This window comes from Antechinus flavipes, chromosome 4, assembly GCF_016432865.1.
Source record: "Antechinus flavipes isolate AdamAnt ecotype Samford, QLD, Australia chromosome 4, AdamAnt_v2, whole genome shotgun sequence".
In the NCBI taxonomy this organism is placed as follows: Eukaryota; Metazoa; Chordata; class Mammalia; order Dasyuromorphia; family Dasyuridae; genus Antechinus; species Antechinus flavipes.
This window is the reverse complement of record NC_067401.1, coordinates 104,397,577-104,422,215: the sequence shown is the minus strand read 5'-3', so window position 1 is coordinate 104,422,215 and position 24,639 is coordinate 104,397,577. Positions and strand designations below refer to the sequence as shown.

The 24,639-nt window shown below is 34.0% G+C and overlaps 1 protein-coding gene and 1 long non-coding RNA gene across 3 annotated transcripts; one reads left to right on the top strand and one right to left on the bottom strand.

Annotated features, from left to right (window-relative positions):
* Window positions 1–6,259: 6,259 nt before the first annotated feature.
* On the bottom strand, window positions 6,260–17,868 carry LOC127559691 (SLAM family member 9-like). Of its 2 annotated transcripts, none has more exons than XM_051993652.1 (4): window positions 17,436–17,868; window positions 12,859–13,170; window positions 9,807–10,073; window positions 6,260–7,207 (listed from the first exon to the last, which is right to left on the bottom strand). In XM_051993652.1, exons 1-4 carry the CDS (start codon window positions 17,488–17,490, stop codon window positions 7,185–7,187), a joined length of 657 nt encoding a protein of 218 aa, XP_051849612.1. In that variant the 5' UTR covers window positions 17,491–17,868; the 3' UTR covers window positions 6,260–7,184. The 2 variants fall into 2 exon arrangements, with proteins under 2 accessions (XP_051849612.1, XP_051849611.1); XM_051993651.1 differs by having other exon boundaries at window positions 6,260–7,319; window positions 17,436–17,864.
* On the top strand, window positions 10,001–11,511 carry LOC127559696 (uncharacterized). The gene is made up of 2 exons (XR_007953189.1): window positions 10,001–10,084; window positions 10,218–11,511. It is a non-coding gene; the product is annotated as an uncharacterized LOC127559696 (long non-coding RNA).
* Window positions 17,869–24,639: the final 6,771 nt, after the last annotated feature.

Sequence of the window (24,639 nt, the reverse complement as noted above, 5' to 3'; positions counted from 1 at the left end):
CTTGGATCACAGCCAAGAATCAACTATCCAGAAAAATTAAGCATTATTTTCAGGAGGAAAGATGGGAATTCAATGAAATAGGCTAATTTCATTTATTTTTGATAAAAAGGATCAGAATGTTAAAAAGTTTACATCCCTATATGGGAAGATGATATGTTTAACTCTTGAGAATTGTATCTCTGTTAGGGGTATACTTAGAGGGCATAGGTATAATTTGACTTTATTGTGATGATATAAAAAAGAAAATAGAGGTGAAAATGGGATTGTACTAGAACAGGAAAAAGGGGGTAAAATGGGACAAATTACATCTCAGGAAGAGGCAAAAAAGACAAAAGGGAGGGGGATGAGCATTGTGTGAATCTTAATCTCGTCATATTTGGCTCAAAGAAAAAATATCAGGCATATTTAATTTCATAGAAAAACTTACCTCACCACATAGAAAAGTAGGAGAGAAAGGGGGAAAGGAAAGGGAAAGTTAATTGAAGAGAGAACAGAAGTAGAAGGGGGAAAAGGATAAAAAAGGGAGTAGGAACTGTAAAAGGGAGGGCTGTTTAGGGAGGTGGTTGTCAGAAATAAAACACTGGGGAGGAGGGAAAGGGAAAAAGGAAAGAGAAAAATATAACATTGGAAAATTAAAATGGCCGGAAATACAGAGTTAATAATTTTAACTGTGAATGTGAATGGGATGAATTCTCCCATAAAATGGAAGCAGATAGCAGACTGGATTAAAACCCCAAATCTTAAAATGTGTTGTTTACAAGAAACATATTAAAGCAGAGTGATACATAGAGAGTAAAGATAAAAAGTTGGAGCAGAATCTATTATGCTTCAGCTGAAGAAAAAAAAAACTCTTGGTAGTGATCCTGATCTCAGATCAAGCAAAAGCAAAAATATGTCTAATTAAAAGAGATAAGGAAAGAAATTACATCTTTTTAAGGGTGCCATAGATAAGGAAGTAATATCAATACTAAACATATATGCAAAAAGAGGTATAGCATACAAATTCCTGGAGGAGAAATTAAGAGAGCTGCAAGAGGAAATACACAGCAAAACTATACTAGTGGGGGAATCTCAACCTTGCTCTATTAGAACTAGATAAATCTAACCACAAAATAAATAAGAAAGAAGTTAAAGAGGTAAATAGAAAAGTTAGGTATGCTAGACCTTTGGAAAAAATTGAATGGAGTGAGAAAGGAATATACTTTTTTTCTCATGGTACATGAAAACTACACAAAAATTGACCATGTATTGGGGCATAAAAAGCTCAAAATCAAATGCAGAAAGGCAAAAATAGTAAATCCATTCTTTTCAGATTATGATGCAATAAAAATTTCATGTAAGAAAAGGTCAGAAAAAAATAGACCAAAAGTTAATTGGAAACTAATTAATCTAATCCTAAAGAATGAGTGAATGAAACAACAAAAATCATAAACACAATCGATAATTTAATCCAAGAAAATGACAATAATGAGACAACATACTAAAATTTATGGGATGCAGTCAAAACAGTTCTTAAGGAAAGTTTTATATTTCTAGATGCTTACTTGCATAAAATAGAGAAGAAAATATTAATAAATTGGACATGAAACTAAAAAAGCTAGGAAAAGGACTGCCAATTAAAAACCAAATTTGAAATTCTGAAAATAAAAGGAGAGATTGATAAAACTTAAAGTAAGAAAACTATTGAACTAATAAATAAAGCTAAGAGTTGGTTTTATGGGGAAAATAGCAAAATAGATAAACCTTTAGTTAATTTGATTAGAAAAAGGAAAGAAGAAAATCAGATTGTTAGTATCAAAAATAAAATGGTTGAATTTTCCACCAATAAAGAGAAATTTAGAGCAATATGCCAACAAATCTGACAATCTATGTGAAATGGATAAATATTTACAAAAATATAGATTGCCCAGATTAACAAAGGAGGAAATAAATAACTTAAACAATCCTGTTTTAGAAAAAGAAATTTAACAAGTTATTAATCAACTCCCTAAGAAAAAAATCTGCAGGGTCAGGTAGATTAATGTCAATTCTATAAAACATTTAAAATACAATTAATTTCAATACTATGTAAACTATTTGGAAAAATAAGGAAAAAAGGACTACCAAATTCCTTTTATAACACAGATATAGTGCTGAAACCTAAACCAGGTAGGGTCAAGACAGAGAAAGAAATTATGAACAATTTCCCTAAAGAATATTGTTGCAAAAATCTTAAATAAAATATTCACAAAGAGATTACAGCAAGTAATCATCAGGATAATACAACCATGACCAAATGAGATTTATATAAGGAATGCAGGGCTGGTTCAATATTAAGAAAACTATTAGCATAATAACCAAATGAACAGAAAGCATACAATTATCTCAATAGATGCAAAATAAGCATTTGATAAAATCCAACACCCATTACTCTTACAAACACTAGAAAGTACAGAAATAAATAGTTTTCTTTTAAATGATCAGTATCATCTATTTAAAACTATCAGCAAACACCATATGTACTGAGGACAAACTAAAACAATACCCAATAATAAGATGAGGAGTGAAACAAGGTTGCCCCATCACCATTACTATTAAATATTGTATTACAAATGTTAGCTTTAGCAATTAGAGAAGAAAAAGAAATTAGAGGAATTAGATTAGGTAATAAGGAAACCAAATTATCACTTTTTGCAGATGATATAATATTATATTTACGGAATCAACTAAAAAACTACTAAAAATGCACAATTTTAACAAAGTTGCAGGATACAAATAAATATACATAAATCATTAGTATTTCTATATGTTACCAACAAAGTCCAGCAGCAAGAAATACAAAGAGAAATTCCATTTAAAATATATGCAGACAATATAAAATATTTGGGAGTCTACCTATTTAGACAAATTTAGGAACTATATAAATATAATTATAACACACTTTCCACACAAGTAAAGTCATCTAATCAATTGAAAGCACATCAAGTGCTCATGGGTAAGCCAAGCTAATATAATAAAAATGACAATTAGCTATTTTTGTTAATAATTTTCATCCCTTGTTTGATAATTCACCTGTCCAATAACTATAAAAGGCAAATCATTTGCTTCCCTTCTAATTTTTAAATAGTGAAACATTTAATATAAAGGTTTCATAACTATTTAAAATTTTTCATGAATATTCTATAAGCTATTAGTGTAAACCTAATTTTTTCCAACAGTTTTTGGCTTTTGAAATCACTTTTTAATCAAATAAATAGTTTTCCTCAAGTAATTTATATTTTAAGATTTATCAAAACCTGGGTTATGAAATTTCATTATTTCTGTTTCATTCTTGACTACTATATTCAACTGATACGGTTTTATTTTCCAACTAGCATTAAGTGGCTTTGACAATTGATTTTTTTTTTTTTTTTTTGCTTTTTTCTGTGGCAATTGGGATTGACTTCTTCAAGGTCACATAGCTAAGGAAGTATTGACTCAGATCAGATTTGAATTCAGGTCCTCCTGACTTCAGGGCTGGTGCTTTATCCATTGTGCTATTTAGCTGCTCCCAGACAATTGATTTTTTATAATATAATTTGAGATCTGGAAATGCTATTCCTTTCATTCCTATTTTTCCCATTATTTCTCTTAATATCTTCAATCAGGAGTTAATCTTATCATCATCCTCTTCTGCTATCTGATAAAGTTTAATATTATTATATTGTCTTATTCAAGGAAATGCTAAGTTTTCATAAGAGGTAACAGAAATTTAAGATATAATTTTCCCTCCAATCATCCAAGTTCACTGACTCCCTTAAATTTGTCCATGGATCCAGGTTAAGAACTTCTACTATAGATTATTTATTCTTCCCAGTGAAGTTTTTTGTTTTTACTTTTGTTTTTTGTCGAGGCAATTGGGGTTAAGTGACTTGGCTAAGGTCACATATCTCAGTGAAGTTTTTATTATTAAATGTAGGTATCCTTTTAGTAATTTGACTAGTACAACATTTAAACTGAGGATTAACTCTGTATTATCATTTTTATTATACTGGCATGTCCAAGCCATGATTATTAACTATTTCTCCAAATACTTAAGTTGTTCTTTATTTCTTTACAGAGCATTTTATAATACAATTTTTTTCAATAATGGGTATACTTTGATAGATTGACTGGCAAATACCTTGTACATTTTTTAGTGATTTAAATGAGTTTTCCCTGTCTGTTGTTGGTTCTTGGATTGTTGTTGTTAGTGGTGTAATATCCAGATGCTTTTGTTTTATAGATTTATTTTGTAACCTGCTGAAACTGATGATATTTATTGCCTCAATTAATTTTTCTGTTCATTTCCTAACATTTTTTAAGTAAGACAATTTGTCATCAGCAAGTATGGAGAGTTTTTTCTCCTCCTGGTTTATCTTTGCACTTTTCTGTCAATTATTTTATTGCCTTGCCAGAGTCCTTGCATTGAGTCCCAGGTAGCGATAGCTATAGCTCCAGAGGTCCTGCCTTGCCCCTGTCAAGACACTATGTAAACTACATTCCCTCCCCTTTACAGCCAACACAATTGCTTGATGCCCTGGAAGAACTTTATCCAAAGATTAAACCCTTTTGAGCAATGATAATATACTGGAACAGATCCTCAACAACCTATTTCTACCCTCATCATAATCATTTCATCCCAGTGATTCTTAACACTTGTGTGTTATTTTTAAAATCCTTTTCCCCATCTTCCTTTAACCAATCTCTCCATTATTACTGATCATCCTCTTCTGTATACTTTGTTCTCTTTTGGTTTTTGTGATACTTCTTCATACTGTTTATCTTTCTACTTTTCTTATTCCTTCCTCATCTCTTTTGCTGAATTTTTATTCATACCATTCCCCCCTAATAGTAGGGGTTCCCCAATGCTCTGTTCTGAGCCTTCTTTAATCTCTTTATTCTATTTTATTTGGTGATCTCAATAATTACTGAGGTTTGAGATATCATCTCTATGCAGATTTTCAGCTTTACTTGTCCAGTCCCAAACTCTGCTCACTTCTAATCTTACATCTCCTCTTAGACATCTTGAACTGCATGATCACCTGTAGCTTTCCTAAATACAAAATGTCCATACTTTCCTGCACATGGACATCTTTCCTGCCAAATTCCTATCAAATTCACCCATCTTTTTTAACTTTCCTGTTATTATTTAGGATACCGCTTTGCCATTACCCAGCTCACAACTTCAACTTTTCAATTTTTCTTATTCTTCAAACCCAGTCAATGGTTAGGTCTCATCATTTCTTCCTTCATAACATCTCTTGTTTAATCTCCCTTCTCTTTTCTAAAACTGCAATTACCCTGGTGAAGGCCTTTATCACTTCACTCCTGGACTAATGCAACTGTCAATTTATTAATATTTTTGCCTCAAGTCTCTCCTTACTCTAATTAATGCTCCACTGAACTATTAAAATGATCTCCCTAAGATGCAGGAAGTATCATCTCCTCCCTCATTTAACAAACTTTAGTGGCCCTGGGTTACCACCACTATCAGACAAAATTCTGTTTGGCTTTATGATCTTTTCCCATGTCTATATATTACATGGTTTTATTTAATAGAAATGAAGGTGGTGTTTTATTAAAGGCTTTTTCTACATATATTGGGATAATCATGTTTTGGATGCTTTTGTTTTTAATTTGATTTATGATGTTGATTTTTTTCTCCTGAACTTGAAACATCTTTGCATTTCTACTACAAATATAATGATCATGATTTTTTTGTAAATGATTGTGGTATGTTTGACAGGATTTGATTTTGATATCTTGAATTGATATTCATTGATATATAGCATTTCTCAAGTTGAACCCTGTACATGTAAAACTAGAATTTTGGTTCTGATTCTGAAGCTACAGTTGTGAAACAAAAGTGACAATTTTATTTTTGTTCTTTTTTCCCCGAGATCTTTAGAGATATCCTAGTAGAATTGTGTCTTTGCTCCTATACTCTAGATATTGTAGCAATTACCCTTTTTTAGCACATACTTGAGGAACACTCATTTAAAGAGAAGGAAAAAGCCTTGATTTTCAGTCATGTCTCTTCTTCCTCTCTTTTTCCCTCTTACCCTCTCACTCATCCCCCTCCCATTCTCCTCACTTCACTGAACTGGATGAGGTCCTTGCATGCTTTGAGGTTATAGAAGATTTTAAACTTTCCATCTTTCCATTGATGTACTTAGAGGTGTTCCTGATTCATCTGGAGTTTTTTTAAGTTTTAAAAGTAAGGGCAGATGGCTAGAGATTCATCAGCCTTAAAACAAACTTCCTTTTAAAAAGGTATTTAATTTATGTAATAAAACAAGCATAAAATATAGTAAAATTAAAAAATGAAGCCAGGGTAGCAATCCTGATTTCAGATATCCTCCTCAGACAAAAGAAAAGCAAGAATAGATATAATTATAAGAAATAAGGAAGAAAATTGCATCTTGCTAAAAGCACCATAAACAATGAAGTAAATTATAAACATACATGAAATCAAATAATACAAGAATAGAACTATTGCTGCCTTTCTTCTGAATACGGAACTTATATTCTAATGTTTTCTTACATTTCCTTCTATTTAACTATGTTTTACTTTTCCAATTCTTCTAGTGTTGATTTCTAGACTTAATATTTATTTTTTGACAATTAGCCCAGCATCTCAAGCTCTCAATTAGATCCAGTTTTTGGGATCAAGAAAGTACTCTTTGCTTCATGTTAAATTCAATCAAATTTCACCCTGAGAAATCTAACAATATAACTTGTTTCCTCATAAATGGTCCTTCAGATCTGTCATAAGCACTCAAGCTTACTATTTATTTTGGTTTTTGTTCCCTGCAGCAGCAAATTCAAAATTTCATAAATGGACCCATAAAACTCTGTATGTAATTAATACAGATCTCTACTGTATGATCTTGAGCAAATCATTCTATTTCTCCAAATGTAAAATATCTATCTGTATGTATATGTGGGTGTATGTATGTATCTCCATCTTGCTCCCTATGTCACATGATTGTTGTGCTCACAACATCTATAAACAGATATCTCACAAATATCTATAAAATATTTACCACAATTCTTAGAACATAATAGACACTATAAAAATTCTTATTATCCTCAAATCTTGGAAGCGAAGAAAGGAGTTGTCAGATCCACCTAATGAAGAGAATGACATAAGAAGAAAGGCCACTCTCTCTTTTCATTCTTCTTCATTCCTGCCCATCATTGAGTCCTGGAAGTCCAACAAAGCAGTCATAATCAGGTCTAATTCAGAATGAACAGGAGGCTGAAGATGGAAGGCAGAATGACTACTAGCAACTTCAAGGACATTCTAGAGGTCTTGTCTGGAAAAAGAAAGAATAGAAAACCCAAGCCCATGAAATCCTTGAGGCATTGCACTGGAGTTATCAAGTAGAGTAAGCTCAAGGAGTTGAAATGCCTAGATTTCTTTCCTGAGTTTAGCCCCATTGTGCCCATTGTACACCTTTCTGAACTCAAGATCTCAAATTTTAGAACAAATGCCATGAGTTTAGGATTGAATTCTTTGAGAGAAGGAGTCTAAGCTCAAGTACCCCACCTTCATTCTTCTAGTTCTTTACCTTACCTTATGTATCAAGACTCAATAAAAATTACCCTGGCATGGATTCTGTCAATACAAAGTTATTATTAAATAAAATAAAATTTAAATTTAAAAAAAAAAGACTCAATAAGGATGTCTTCCAGTGTGAAATGAGAAGAATAAAATCCCAGATGTAGAACTTGAATGGGCCTTAAAGGTCATCTAGTCTAATCCTCTTATTTTATAGGTGAACAAAGTGAGACCTATCAGTATAAAATGACTTGTCAAGAGTTACACAAATTGTAAGTGGCAATGTCTGGATTCAAATTCAGGTCTTTGGATTCCAACTTCAACATTCTTTCCACCATACAATATCAATTTTCTGGGATAACATAAAATCCAGTTGGACCACTTTCCATGCCAGATCCTAGAGGGAATGTTGAAACAAATCTGAAATAATATTGAAAGATTATCTGGACATACCTCTTCATTTTACAGACTAAGGAAAAAGGATTGAGAGAGGTGAAATCATTTTCCCTTCTATTCAAAGCTAGATGTCTAAGGTAGAATTTGAACTCAGGTCTTATTGACTCTATAGCTAGTGCAGCCACCATATTAATTCTGAAGTTTCAGATATTTAGTAGATATCTGTACTTGGACAAGTCACTGTGTGTCTCAGTTTTCTCAAATACACACACTCACACACACATACACCATAATGTCTTGCTCCCCCCAAAATTAGCAAATTCACCAAAAACAGATGGATATTACAGTCAATATCCATCTGGGTCAGTGTTCAGGAGAGCATCTAAAATGGAAAGGAAAGCATGAAAGGAATTGGTATAAAGGGACATAGCAGCCTCTGGTACTTAAAGGAGAAACTATTCTATTCCCAGGTTTTATACTGTCAGCTGCATGTAAATGTTTAAGGAATGACAATGGTATGTTTTTTAAAGCCAAGGAAAGACAGAATTCTATAATTATCACTTGCTCTTGTTTACAATAAAGGTATAGTACTAGGTCTTATGGGGAGCTTCTACTCTAGTGCTCAAAAATGTGGCAGCAGTCCAAAACACTGAATTCTAAGACTAGGTTTGAACACAAGGCTTCTTCATTCATTAATTTAACAAGCATTAAATTCCTGTTCTATGTGAGATATGAAAATGAAAATAATATTGTTCCTGCTTCCAAGATTACAATTGTTAAGAGCCCTCTCCTTTTCCCCAAAGGGCTGTCATGTTCCCACTCTGATATGGGACCAGAGAGACTGGAGGAGGAGGCTAAACTGCCAGGGGCACACAGAGTGTGGAATGTCTCTAAGGAAAAAAAAGGTCTTGAAAGAAGCATTAAGAAGACCTGACATAAAAGGAAAGATGAGAAAAAGAGCTGCTGAATTAGGGGATTATCTTCCCCCTTGTTATGAATGAAAGATTTCATATAGGAAGAAATCATCACTAATGTATGTTCCTGGTAGCTAAGATATCTAAGCTAATCTTTCTAATAGATATCTAATAGATGTAGATAATCTTGCCATCTTTACGGTTCCAATCATAATCCCAGGAACTTTTTTTGGAACTGGGCCAATTTCAGCATGTTGAATGCCTCATTCAGCTTTTTGATTGTTATCTGAGACACATTGAAGTACTCTACTAGGTACCATGGGAAAAGCATTGATTTGGAACTTAGAGGACTAGAGTGTGAAACTACCTATGTGACACTATATGAGTCACTTAAATTGCCTGGGTACCACTTTTCTCATCTGCAAAATTAATAGGTGAGAGTAGATGACTTCAAAAGTTCTTCCAACTTTAGAGCTCTGATCTCTAGTAATATATTCTCCACTGACTGCTCCCTGTAGCTGTATAGCCCTTATGATATTATGTGGGACATGTTTGATTTTAGGATTTTGACAGCCTCAACATAAAGAGCACAACCAAGATGGTAACCAGCATGAAGTACAGAAGTCTGTTGTGGCTTTTGTCATATTCAACACCTAAAAAGAAGCAGGGTCACTGGGAGTGATCTGAACCAAGCACAATAAAAGAATTACTTTTTTTCAATTCATCTAGAGGAACTGACCACTGAAACAAATACCTTCCTCAGAGTGTCAGAACAAGAGTATTTCCTTTGGCAGAGGCATGGCAAGTGACAGATCTCAGGAGGGTCTGTTCCTGTAGATACTAAGTTGGTACCAAGTTCAAGAATAACTACAATTCAAATCCCAGAAGGATTCCATGATCACAGGCTTTTGGGAAGACAATCAGAAATTTACCTGCACAGAGTTTACTGGCAAAAATGGTATAGGAACTGTTGCTGACAGGGTTCCTGGCAATACAGGTGTACTGGTCATGGTCACCAGGTTTCCATCTGATACTGAGGATGGGTCCTTCATTGGATGCATTAGTTCTCTGTCCCAAAGTTATCCAGTTGTATGTAACATTCTCTCTTACTTGTTCCACAGAACACGTCGCATTGAAAAGACAGGTGCCATTATCATTGGAACTAGGACTCAATGAAATTTGGGGCTTTGTCAATCGCTCTGCATGAAAGGTAAAATATAATATAAAAATATGATAAATAAATAATATGAATAAAATATAATATTTAATAGTCAATGAGATGTTTTGATTATACTCCTCCCCCTTCTAAAGATGGTCAATGATTTCAAAACCCTGCATTTCAGAGTTCTACCCTGGAGATATCAAAAAGGAGAGGAAATCAGTGATTTGGGATATTCTCCATCCAGTTCCATCTGCTAACATTACCTGAGTCTGCACATCTAGAGCTACAAAGGGGTGGAGTGTTCAGGTCAGAAAAACCTCCTTCTACACAAATAGAAGTATGTAAGAAGGGCAATAGATTCTGGCTTCTCAGGTTCCATATGTGAAAGAGTGCCATTATATTTGTGGGACAGAGAGTGATAGTGCCCATGGGAGTCGTGTTTACCTTCAACCATTCTGGGAAATAATTTACCTGTTCTAGGTTGCTGCTGATCAGAAAAGGATGGTAGGAAAAGGGCATTTATTTACAAATAGTGGCACTCTGCTCTAGGGACAAGGAAAAGGATAAGATTTCTTCCTTATAAGCTTAAGATGTCCCATCATATGAGAAATCAATTAGCCTTAGCTAGATACACTTGGGATTCTAGTATGTTAGAGATGAAAGGAACCTGAAAAACAACAACTCATCCAATTCAAAGATTCTTTCTGAAACATCTCATCTGAACTTTATTTGAATACATTAAAACATGGAGTCCATGACCTCACAAAGCACTCCATTCCAATTTGAAATAAGTTTAGTTGTTAGAAAGTTCTTTTTTTTTTTTTACATTAAATCATTATAACATATAGGATTATAAATATAAGGAAGGGATAGAAGATATTTAGACCAATCCCCTCATTTGATTTATAGGAAACTGAGTCTCCCAAAAGCTCAAGTGATTTATCTGAGCTACATAAATGTTAAAGGAAAGAATCATGATTTATAAGAGTCATACTATTATAGGTAATCCCCCAAAAGTTCCCTGACTGAATTCTCCCAGAATGTGTGGGATAAGTATATATTCTTATACGTAGTATACCATCTTGGGTAGGCCTGCTTTTGCCTTGATCCATTGGTTTCTATCTTCATCCCTATTCTATCCTTGGCCTGATTTTCTATTTTCTAATAGACACAGTTTCACTTGGTGATTTTTCTCTCCATTTTCATTCATTTGTCCCTTTATTAAGTAATAGTGCATACTCTTTTCTCCAAATTCTCCCATTTTTCATCTTGTATTATTTAATAAACTTTTTTTTCAGATTTCTTAATATACATAATATTTGACATTGATTATATTATCATTTTTGTTATATTAATATACCTTAATTTAATCTACCAAAGCCCACAGTTGGTGAACATTTAAATTGTTTCCTTTTCGTGATTATCTATAATTCTTCTATGTCAGTCTTACTAGAAATAGCTTTTTTTTTTTTTTTTTAACAAAATAGCTCTTTTTATCTAAGCAGGTTGATTTTTTTTTTTTTTTTTTTTTTGCTGAGGCAATTTTTTCCCTGAGGGGATTGGAGTTAAGTGACTTGCCCAAGGCCACACAGCTAGAAAGTGTTAAGTGTCTGAAATTAGATTTGGACTCAGGCCCTCCTGATTTATAGGGTTGGTGCTCTATCTACTGCACCATTTAGCTGCCCAGAAATAACTCTTTTTAAAAATTCCTCTTGTTGCTCCTAATTACATACACATACACACATACATACACACACACACACACACACACACACACACACACAAGCATTTATGGTCTATGTCCCTAAAAACAGTGAAATTATTGAGTCAAAATGTACAAATAGTCTTGTAATTTTTACAGTGCAATTCTAGCTTTCTGTTTAAAAAGATTGTGCAAATTTGTGATTCTTCCAGTGATGGAAGTGAGTACCTGTTCTTCCACAGCCTCTATTTTTATCTATTGATCAGTGAGAAATAGTATAGCAAAAAGGTTTAAATTCGCATCTCTTAAGTTGTATCTCCATATTCTCTAGTGACTCCCCAATGCCAAATTGTTTTGCCCAAAAGTATTCTTGTGTGATTGAGACTCAAATTCAACAGATATCACTATGCCCTCCCCTCCCTGCCAGACCCCAGATTCTTTTCAGTTTTCCTCTTACTTTTGAGGATACCACTTCATTACTTTATTGTCATCCTCGACTCTTTGGAGCCAAATCTTGTTCTATCTCTGTAATATTCCATATATGTATGTGTGTATTATCTATGTATGTGTGTCTTGATAAATGCTTTATCTATCTATAGCAGCTTCCTATCCCTGCACATTCTTCCAGAACTTAAATTCTGTCCTTCTTGAATGATAGAAACTTCTAGTCCTGTCCTGCCTACCTCAGTTCCCTTCTTAGATTGTGTCCTCCTACTAGCTTTATCTTTTGTTACTTATTATAACTTATAACTTATTATTGATGCCCCAGTATGGCACTAATTTTCTGCAAACATATCTTTTGACATGGTACTTTGGGGCTTGGGCATCCATAATAACTTTATATCATATTAAGTCTCAAATCTATCTGTCAAAGATCTCTCTCCACCCATTCTCACAATTTTCAAAATCCATATTTCAGTAAAGTTGATGTCTGCCCTGTCCCTAGAACAGGCAAAGCAAGTCTTAATCTGACCTCTGAATTTTCTCCATGTTTTTACTTTCATCTTTAATATCCTCTCTTAATCCTTTTTACTTGAGTAAAATAAGCCCTTATTTCATCCTAATCTAGCTGGAGCCTCAACTCTCCTTCCTTTTCTTTCCTCTCTCTTGCTTAACTCACCATAGACATCCAGTCTGATGTGCTCTGAGAGTACTTGTCTTGTACTCAGTAAGGAAGTTTGGAGCTTATAGGTGCTACTGTCTTCCTTCCGAAGCTGTTGGATGTGTAAAGTGATATTATCATCAGCAAGACGGATTCGTGGTTTCAGATTGGTTTCAAATACTTTAGTTTGTTCTTCTCTTTCCCATAGCAAGATCTTCTGAGTTTCATTATAAAACCAAGAGATTTCTGAGTAGGGCTCAGGATGGAATTCAGACAAGCTGAGATTTACAGATTCACCAACAACACACACCACATTTCTTGCTGAGTAAACTGCCAACCAGAATCAGAGCAAAAACTTTGTTAGTAATAGGATGATAAAAATCATAGGCAAGGAAGTATCTTGATGGAAGTGTTATTGAAAGGTGTTATCATACTATCAGACATAACAATAGATGACATTCACATAATGCTTTAAGATTTGTCAAATAATTTACACTAGACATTATTTCATAAGAACCTCAAAACAAATCTATGATGCTTTTTTTTTTTTGCTCATTTTTTTTAAATTTTTATGCTCATTTTAGAGGTAAGGAAACTAAGGCTCAAAAAAATTGAAAGTGACCAGCATAGACATTAAAAGAAACCTGGCTAGTATCCAAGGTGGTATTCAAAACTGACTGCCAAGATCCTGTGAACCATAATATAGGTAGCACTGAGAATAGTGAATGGACAAGACCATGTTGTTTAGATCACAGCTATGATTGTATTTGTATGAGAGTCATCATCACCCATCCCCTTGGTATATATGATGAGATTTCAGAAGGCTTGCAAAATAGCCTACTTTATAAATCCTTTCCTAAAAAGATACATAGTACAGGAGAACAGAAATGCATACATTCTATTAAAACTATCCAGGTACTAGACTCCTTAAAACTGTGCTTAAAGATATTTCACCTGTCTCTCATTGTTTCTCTCATCTCAACACATAAAGATCTCTTATAGTAAGAGTATAAGGATCTGTTTAGGAATATAAGGTCAAAGGTATAGGCTTTCCTCACTTTTACATGATACTTCATAACTGGATAGAAGTTGATGATCTTATTAGAGTTCCTGGTAGCAACTGATGCCTTCCTGTGCCCACAACCCAGTGGTTTTGTCTCTCTGATTATGGTTACATATTGTGGCAAAGTTGGCAGGAGATTCAGTGTTAAATGAGTAAATGAAGTATAGTGACAGAACTAAAAAATTAGTTTTACTGTAGGTTAAGAATTCCTTAGCAAAGCAAGTTCTTGCTTTGTCTTGACTCTTAAAGTCATTACTTTATTGTAATACTTTACAATACTTTTGTATACTAAATACTTTAGCATACTAAAACAAAGTGATAGTGGGTCACCATCTGTCCTTGAGTTCGTTTTCTTTATCTGTAAGATATAGATAATGAATTGCTTCTTCCTATCTAAAATTACCACTTGCATTTGTACTCAACGACTTTTGACTATAATTTAAATGTTAGGAGATGTCTGTAAGACTTATTTGGTCTATTAGAGGATATATATTTTCTTCATGCAATACCCACTATTTGTAACATTTCTGCTGACACATGTGGTATTGCATATATCACTGCTGGAAAAAAAGTACAGAATTGATTACAGAATCATTGTCAAAAATTTCTATTATGTCATAGAAAATATTATAAGTGCTAGAAAATTAAAGAAAAATTAAAAAACAGAAAAAAGATAGATCCCAAGAATTAGACCATTTATGTTGATTTATGTTGATATTCAACAAAATTCTAAGATATATAGTTTTTAAAAAGAGGAGATGATACTTAGAAGTTAGAAAAAAGTTACTAAAAAGTTAAAACTTTTTTTTTTGCTGATGCAATTGGGGTTAAGTAACTTGCCTAGGGTCACACAGCTAGGAAGTATTAAATGTCTGAGGCAAGATTTGAATTCAGGTCCTCCTGAGTTCAGGGCTGATGTTCTGTCCACTGAACCATGTAGCTGCTCCAGTCAAAATAATTTTAAACTAAAATATGATCATCATTCTTGTAGTAAATATTACTGGATTTCAGCAAGATATTTAATAATCTTTAATGATGGTTTTGAACCAAATTGAAAAGATATGGACTGGATTATAGTCAAGTTAGATAGCTTTTTAACTGATTGAATCATCAAAGACTGATGATTTTCAGTTTAAGGTGAATCTGAAAGAGTCTATGGTGATGTATCTTAGAGACCTATACATAGCTATGTGTTCAATACTTTTATGAGTAACTTGGATGAAAACATGAAAATGACATTTGTAAAGCTCACAAATGACCTTAAACTACGAGGGAAAGCAAAGAAGTCTTTGACCAGATGGCCTTTATGATACATTTCATCTTTAAATTTTTATGATCTCTAACTAAGTGACCGAATTACAGATTAAAAACATGATTAATAAATAGATCCACGATTCCAAAGGACTTGATAAAAAAAAAAAATACCTCCAGAGAAAGAAATGAAGAATCCTGTATACAAATTGAAGCATAATTTTCTCACTTTCTTAATTTTTCTCATTTTTTTGTAACATGGTTAATATGGAAATGTTTTCTATGATTTCACACAAATAATTGAGATATAATATTGCTTTCTTTCTCAGTGAGTAGAAGGGAGGTAGAAAATTTAGAATTCAAATTTTTAAAAAGGAATATTTATGATAAAAACATATGTATGTGTGTATGTATATACATATATGTATATATACACATATATCTTTGTACAAAAAAAAAATCCCAAACCAATAAGCCAATAGACATATATATGAAGTGCCTACTATATCTAGAACATTCTGTTAGGCACTGGGGCAAAGAGAAAAATCAAACGAATTCCTGTCTTCAAGACCCTAATCCTCTACTTGGGTCTTACTAAATGATAATAGGTAAATATATACAAGATGATTTGAGAAGGAAGGAGTGCTAACAACTAGGGGAAAACAGAAAAGTTTACTATAGGACATGGCATATGAAAGAGGCCAGAGATTCTAAGAGGTTAATGCAATCCAGATATAAAGGATTAGTAGAAGTAAAAGTAGAATTAGAAAATGAATTACTGAGTTCAGTGAACATAAAATTTATCATCTTGACTTAATACAGAATTCCTAAAGGGGAATATTGTAAAATAAATCTGTAAAGATAGCCTCAGCCTGGATTATGAAGGGATTTAAATCATTAATAATTAGATAAATATAAACTTAAGCAATTCTGAAGTGTCACCTTAAACCCATCAGTTTGTCTGATATGACAGAAAAGGAAAACAATTGATGGAAAGGATGTGGAAAAGTAGGTAAAAAATGTACTGGGAGAGTTGTGGATTGGTCTAACTATTCTGGAGTATGATTTGGAACCCAAAGGACTACAAAACTGTACATACCTTTTCACTCAGCAATACCACTGCTAGTTTTGTATCTCAAAGAGATTTTAAAAAAATAAAAAGGGGGAAAAATGACCTCTATGTATAAACACATTTATAGCAACTCTTTCAAAATCGAGGAAATAAATACCCATCATCTGGGCATAGCTAAAAAATCTGTAATATATGATTTTGATAGAATACTATTGACCTGTAGGAAATGATGAACAGACTGGTTTCAGAAAAGCCTGGAAAGACTTATGTGAAGATTCAAAGAAGTGAGCAGAACCAGGAGAATGTTCACACCATCAATATTGTAAGAATAAACCACTGTAAAAATCTTAGCTGTTCTGATCAATAAAATGACCCGTGACTTTGTCAAGAATCCTCCTTGTCTGCACATCCCAGTGCTCAAAAAAGTATTCACATACAAAATTGTTCATGAAAGACAGACATCACTGGAACAAATAGTGAGTTCAATTGAATTGTGAATAATTTCTGAATAGCTGTAATAATAGGAAATATAATAAACCTTTGGCTTTACTAGGAGAACTAATTAACTTAATCATGGTCTTTATCATTTTATATCTCAAGGTAGTCCATATAAGCTTAATCCAAAGGATTATACAGAAGAAAAGGGTGGCAAATCTGAAATACTGTCCAGAAAGAATCAGCAGAGTTAGATGACAGATTTTTAGGTAATTAAGAGGTAGTTGAGAAAGGACCTTGTTCTCAAAATTGAAGAAATAGAATTTTAAGACTTGACCTATACACTCACAGCAAACAAGACAGACAGATTTCCTGACTTGGATTTTTACAGAATACATCCAAAGGAGCTGCTCTGAGAAAGGGAAAACATGAGGGACGTTAGCACGCGAACAGCAAAAATCTTCATGACTGATTTCCTCTTCCTTCTTTCCCTGGCTATGTCAGTCCAGTTCTGGGAAATCACTGACACATATTTAGACTCTATTTCTTTGCCCATATCTCTCTTTTGGCTGTTATTTGTTGGAAAGGGGAATTAGCTTCATATGAAACAAGGATTTGCCTCCTGACTCCCAACACTGCCAGCTGAGGCTGACTCGGTGCTGCAAAGTGTCAGACATTATAGAAACTCACTGTTGAATTGTCCCCCCAACTTCCCTTTATTTCTAATACTGGAACCTCCCAGCAAAGAGATAGCTAAGGATGAATATAAAGTACCTTGAGAGGAAATCATGAGCATTAGCAGACACAGGCTCCACCAGCTAAAGATCATGCTGTTTCCTTCTATAGTCTGGCTTTTTCAACCCACTTGAAGAGGAAAGATGTCTAATCTCCCTCGCACTTCCTGCTCCCTTACAAAAGATAACACTCTGCTGGGGTGAGGGGGAAGGGGAGGAGTCTGAATTAAAGAAACGGGGAAGTTGTAACATTTGCTTTTGTAAAATATTCTTTTTTTTTTTTTTAACTTTCTGACTCTCTCTGGGTAAATGAGTTTTAGTAAAAATGACCAGTCATATAAACTATTTGGTCTGGTATTGAAATAGTTATCCCCCATTACTGTACCCTTGCCTTGAGAGAAGGAAGATTGGTAGCTCTGGTATGAAGATTGCAGAGCCCTTTAGAGGACTACTTTCCATCTTTGTCCACCTGATCCATCTAACTCTTACCTGTGGCTCCAAGAAGTTGTAGCATGTATTTCCTGATATCCTGATAAACCATTTTGGAAGACAGACTAAACCCAGTTTAAGGTAAACAAAGGGTCTCTAAACCTATGGTGAATTAAGAGGTGTCTACACCAAGCATGCAAAGACTTCTGATGGAATGGGCGAATGAGAGTAATTTGTCCCACTGACCATGAAGGCAGGTGAAGCAGGTATTATGGAGTGCTTAGCACTTGGGGTTAGACATAAAAGACACAAAGATCATTCACTTCATTTAGAATCATCATCAGTCATTTTGATTTTGTGCTGCCTTGAGAATGGTAGCTTTGGAACCCAGTGGTGGCTTTGTGAGGCTGATGAATTTGTGCAACTCTGACTCACTTAAATCTAATTTATGCACAAATCAAAAGACCTCTCATCATACCATATTACCATTTCTATGCTCAAAGCCCTTTGGCACTGGGTGAGGGATGAAGCAGCAGGTGGAGTTACATTGGGAGCTATACATTGGCGCCACCTGACACAGGTGGCCCAGGTCATAGGGTTGTCTTCTCACTGGAAGCAGCAGAGGAATTTAGTAGTCTCCTGGGTGTCTGAACAACAAAGATTTCACTACTCTCCTCCATGTGTGAGGTAGGGGCTAGAAAATGTGCCCTAAAAATTGTCTGATTACAAACTTTGGTCTAATTACTGTGGTGGGCAGAGATCCCACCCTGTTGTCAAGACACTAAAAAATGTACAAAAACTTCTGAAAAGTTGATTTCAACTTACCATCAGTACATAGAAGGTAAACAAACTTACAGAAAATACAAAATTCAGTAGACCTGAAGAAAGAACTTGTAAGAGAATTCAACAGGTATCACATTCAAATAGCATTCTGATTGAAACAAGGCTAGGAGCTGGATGCACATTTTTTTGAAGTGGTTATAGTGAAAGCAGGCAATGTAAAGCTGATGTAGATTTTGCAATCAAAACTAATCTAGTAAATAAGCTCACATATCTTCCAAAAGGAGTGAATGACAGGCTCATGATAATGTGATTACCACTTGCAGGAAAATGCCATGCCATCATCATCAGTGCCTATATTTCCACCATGATGAACCCTAATGAAGCCAAAGAAAAAATTTATGAACACTCAGAGACTCTTATCAACAGTGTGCCCAAAGAGGACAAGCTTATAATTTGGGGTGACTTTAATAGTAGTATATCTCAGACTACCCAGACATGTCAGGGAATCCTTGGGAGGAATAGAGTTGAAAATAGCAATAGAAATTGTCATTTATTACTGGACTTGTGTATTTCTCATCACATTCTCTTTACCTAAACATAATAAAACTTCATGAATGTATCTTCAGAGCAAATTTTTGTATTTTAGTAGACTATGTGATTGTAAGGAGAAGAGACAATCAGGATATGAGAGTAACAAAGGCAACATGTGGTGAAGAGTGCTGGAATGATCATAGACTTATCCTCTCCAAGGTGAATATTCACATTCAACAAAAGTGGTAGCCCCAAAGCAAATGCTAGAGGAATTGATGTCAATAGATTAGAGAGCTTCTTTGAGAGGGAACAGTTTGTTACCAACGTGGAGGGTAAGTTGAGCCAACACACAATTGGCAACAATGGAACAGAAAAGGAGTAGGCAGTTTTTAGAGATTTGGTGTACAGCACTGCATTTGCTCATCAGGGTCAGAACACTCACAAGCATCAATACTAGTTTGATGAAAATGATGGAGAAATTTAGAAGCGGCTAAATGAAAAACAAAAACTTCACAGGTTATACCAGCAGGATAGTTCATTCATATCTAAGAAGGTAGCATGCGATCCCATCAGAGTAAAGTACAATCAAAACTTAAGAGAGATGCAGAATTCTTGGCTCAGCAAGAAGGTAGATGAAATTAATTTATACTAATAGTAACAATCCAAATCATTTTAATAAAATACTTAAGGCTATTTATGGGCTAGAGACGTATGATGCATCTCAACTATTCAATGCTGACAGTGCCACACTGATTACTGATAAGGACATGATCCTAGAGAGGTGGGCTGGTTTCCATAGTGTTCTCAATAGAATACCATTAATTAATGCTGAAGCTATTGACTGTTTACAATTCCTAGCTGAAGTTCCAACTGAAGAGGCTTTGAAAGCCATGAGGCTACTTTTGTGTGCTAGATGCTGATCCTTTTCCAGTTGAAATTTATAAGGTGGGGAGTCCATTGCTCATATAAAAGTTGACTGAAAATTTCCAGATCATAGGGCAAGGGGAAGTTAAGCCCCAGGAATTCAAGGATGCCTCCATTGAACATCTTTCTAAAGGTAAAAGGAATAGATTGTTCTATGACAATCACAAGGAGATTTCCCTCTTGGTCATTGTTGGCAAGATTCTTGCCAGAGTCCTTAGGAGGTTGACCCTAGTCTAGAAAAAGGTCATCTACCTGAGAACCAGTGTGGATTCATAAGTGGCTGAGAAACAGTTGATATGGTATTTACTACCCAACAATTCCAGGAAAAATGCCAGGAACACAACAGATGTCTATATACAACATTCATAGATCTGATCAAGGCTTTTGATACTATCATGAAGGCTTATGGCAAATTATGTCAAAATTTGATATCTATGTTATTTTTGCATATCTTTTCCAATATTTTTGTGTTTCCTTTGTCAAGCTATTGACTCTTTTTTCATGATTCTCTTGCATTACTCTCATTTTCCCCAAGTTTTCTTATACTTCTCTTAACTGTTTTTTAAAATCCTTTTTGATGGGGTGGGAGTGAAGATGGGGGACCAAAATGGTGAAGAGTAGACAGAACATTAACTAAGCTCTTCTGGCTTCTCTCAGAATCAACACTAGATCAAGCCACCAAATTAATTTTGGAGTGACAGAATCCACAAACATTCAAAGTATAATAATTTTCCAGCTTAAGATATCTTGGATATTGGTGAAACTGAACAAATCCAACCATTCTGGACAGCAATTTAGAACTTTACTCAAAAAGTTATCAAACTGTACATACCCTTTGACTCAGCAGTGTTTCTACTGAGCTTATATCTCAAAGAGATCTTAAAGGAGGGAAAGGGATCCACATGTGCAAAAATGTTTGTGGCAGTGCTTTTTGTAGTGTCAAGAAACTGGAAACTGAATAGATACCCATCAAATGGAGAATGGCTGAATAAGTGATAGTATATGAATGTTATGGAATATTATTGTTCTGTAAGAAATGATGAATGGGATGATTTCAGAGAAGCCCGGAGAGACTTACGTGAACTGATGCTAAGAGAAATGAGGAGAACCAGGAGATCATTATACATGGCAACAACAAGATTATGTGATGATCAATTCTGATGGACATGGCTCTCTTCAGCAATGAGTTGATTCAAACCAGTTCCAATTGTTCAGTAATAAAGAGAGCCATCTATATAAGACTATGGGAACTGAGTGGACTACAACATAGCATTTTCACTCTTTCTGTTATTATTTGCTTGCATTTTTGTTTTCCTTCTCAGGTTTTTTTTTCTTTCTAGATCTGATTTTCTTGTACAGCAATATAACTGTACAAATATGTAAACATATATTGGATTTAACATATATTTCAACATATTTAACATGTATTGTACTACCTGCCATCTAAAGGAAGGGGTGGGAGGAAAGGGAGGGAAATTTGAAACAGAAGGTTTTGCAAGGATCAGTGTTAAAAAATTATCCATGCATATGTTTTGTAATAGAAAACTATGCTAAAAAAAAAGATATCTTGGAAAGACTTCAGGAAAGGACTGTCAGGACTTGGTCAGTTACTCAGTGCAGTAGGGAAGCCTATAGTAGGCCCCAGCATAGTCAATGAAAAGTTCTTCGTCACCCTGTAGAAGAAGTTTGGGACAATTTCCCCTATGCCTAAGAACAGACCTCAACCTTTAAAAATGAGCAGAAAAGCAAAAAGAACTTTGACCATAGACAGCTACTATGAACACAAGGAAGATCAGAACACAAAACTACAAGAGGACAGGAAAGGCAAAAAACCTATAGATGAAGCTTCAAAGGGGTATATGAACTGATCTCCAGCTCAAAGGGCTCTCTTGGAAGAATTCAAAAAGGAATTTAAAAGAGAGTTAGGAGGAAAAATGGAGAAACGAAATGAGAGTATTGTAATATAGTTATGAAAGTTTTTTTTGGGAAAGCCAACACATTGGAAAAGGAAGCACAGAACTTAACTGAAGAAAACAACTTTTTGAAAAACAAATTTGATGAAATGGAAAAATATATATGTTTGAAGAAAACAACTCCTTGAAAAATAGAATTGGCAAAATGGAAATAAAAATTCAATGACGGACAGCTAGATGGCACAGTGGACAGAGTATAAGCCCTAGAGTAAGGAGGACCTGAGTTTAAATCCAGATTTAGACACTTAATATTTCCCAGTTGTGTGTAGCCCTGGGCAAATCACTTAACCCCAATTGTCTGACAAAAAAAATCCAATGGACAAAACAACTTCTTTAAAAGTACAATTAGCCAGATGCAAAGGGAGGTAAAAAAAAAAAAAAAGCTAACCAAAGAATATAATTTACTAAAAATTGCAGTTGTAGAAATGGAAGTGAATGATTCAATGAGAAATTAAGAATCAGTCAAACAAAATAAAAAATAAAATATGTCATTGGAAAAATGACTGATCTTGGAAAATAAATCCAGGAGAGAGAATCTAAGAATTATTGTGCTATATGAAAGCCAAGATGAAAAAAAGAGCCTGGACAACATCTTTGAAGAAATCATGAAGGAAAATTGCCGTGACATCCTAGAATTAGAGGGTAAAATACTCATTGAAAAAATCCACCAATTGCTTCCTGAAAGAGACACCAAAATGAAAACTCCTAGGAATATTGCAGCTAAATTCTAGAATTGTCAGATCGAGGAGAAAATGCTGCAAGTGGCTGGAAACAAACAATTAAAAAATCAAGGAATATAATTAGGATTACCCAGAACCTAGCACCTTCCACTTTAAAGGATAAAAGAGCCTGGAATATGATATCCTGGAAGACAAAGTGTGGACTATAACCAAGAATCAACTACCCAGAAAAATTGTGTCATCTTTTAGGGGAAAAAATTGGTATTTAATGAAATAAGAAATTTTCAATCATTTCTGCTGAAAAGATCAGAGCTGAACAGAAAATCTGATCTCCAAATACAGGATTCAAGAGAAGCATAAACAGATAAGTGGAAGGAAAAAAATGTGTTTTTAAAAGCTAAAATGGTTATGTCCCTAAATAGAAAGAAAATACATGTAATTCTTGAGAATTGTTTCTTTTTCAGAGCAGTTAAAAGGGATATACTTAGAGGGTGTGGTTATAAGTTGGCTTTAATGTGATGATATTAAAAGGAAAAGTATAACTTGGGGAAAACAAGATGGTGCAGAAATACAGAGGTAATAATTTTAACTTGATGGGACAAAATCTCCCATAAAACAGAAGCAGCTAGCAGACTGGATTAAAAATCAGAATCCTACAATATGTTGCTTATAAGAAACATATTTGAAGCAAAGATATACATATCTTTGGAAAGGTTAAAGGCTGAAGCAGAATCTATTATGCTTCAACTGAAGTAAAAAAAAAAAAAAGCAGGGGTAGCGATCCTGATCTCAGATTAAGCAAAAGCAAAAATAGATTTAATTAAAAGAGGTAAGGAAAAAAACATCTTTTTAAAGAGGACTATAGATAATATGAAATATCATATGTACACTAAGTGGTATAGCATCAAAATTCTTAGAGGAGAAGTTAAGTGAGTTGCAAGAATAAATAGACAGCAAAGCTATCCTACTGGAAAATCTCAATCTCCCTCTTTCAGAATGAGGTAAATCTAACCACGAAATAAATAAGAAAGAACTTAAAAAGGTGAACAGAATTTTAGAAAAGTTAGGTATGATAGACTTTTGGAGAAAATTGAATGGTAATAGAAATGAATATAGCTTTTCTCAGTAGTATATAGCACCTACACAAAAATTAACCAATTAATCAATGATCAAACTAACAGAAATTATATGATAATCTCAAGAGATGCAGAAAAAGCTTTTTGACAAAATATAGTACTCATTCCTATTAAAAGCATTCGAGAGCATAGAAATAGAGTTTTCCTTAAAATGATAAAAAGCATCTATCTAAAACCATCAGTAAGCATTATTTGTAATGGAAAGATACTAAATGCATTTGCAATAAGATTGGGGTGAAACAAAGATGCCCATTATCACCACTATTATTCACTGTTATACTAGAAATATTGTCTTAAGCAATAAGAAAAGAACAAAAAATTAAAGGAATTAGAAATAGACAATGAGGAAACAAAACTATCACTCTTTGCAGATGATATTATGGTATGTTTAGAGAATCCCAGAGAATCACCCAAAAACCTTCTTGAAATAATTAACATTTTTAGAAAAGTTGCAGGATATGAAACAATTTTATTAATCAGCGGCGTTTATATATTTAATAATGAAACCCAGAAGAAAGAGATAGAAAGGTAAATTCCACTTAAAATAACTGTAGACAAATAAAATATTTGGATGTGTTCCTGCAAAGACAAATCCAGGAACTATATGAATACAATTACAAAACACTTTTCACACAAAGTTAGATATTAGAACATTTGTTTTAATTTAATAAGGCAATCTAATAGAGGGACAATAAGGACAGGTTCATTTCTTCTTCTGTGCAAAGGCAGCTGCCCTTATTTGGTCACCAAAAGTGAACAAGTGTATAACCAAACATGATAGAACATTA

What these genes read in the sequence shown, in the direction of transcription:
- LOC127559691 (XM_051993651.1), bottom strand. Translation starts at nt 17,490, where the DNA reads ATGATCTTTAGCTGGTGGAGCCTGTGTCTGCTAATGCTCATGATTTCC. An exon ending in GCTCATGATTTCCTCTCAAG is followed by an intron (nt 13,171 to 17,435) that starts GTACTTTATATT and finishes TCTGGTTGGCAG; the next exon opens with TTTACTCAGCAAGAAATGTG. An exon ending in CATCAGACTGGATGTCTATG is followed by an intron (nt 10,074 to 12,858) that starts GTGAGTTAAGCA and finishes CCTTTCATGCAG; the next exon opens with AGCGATTGACAAAGCCCCAA.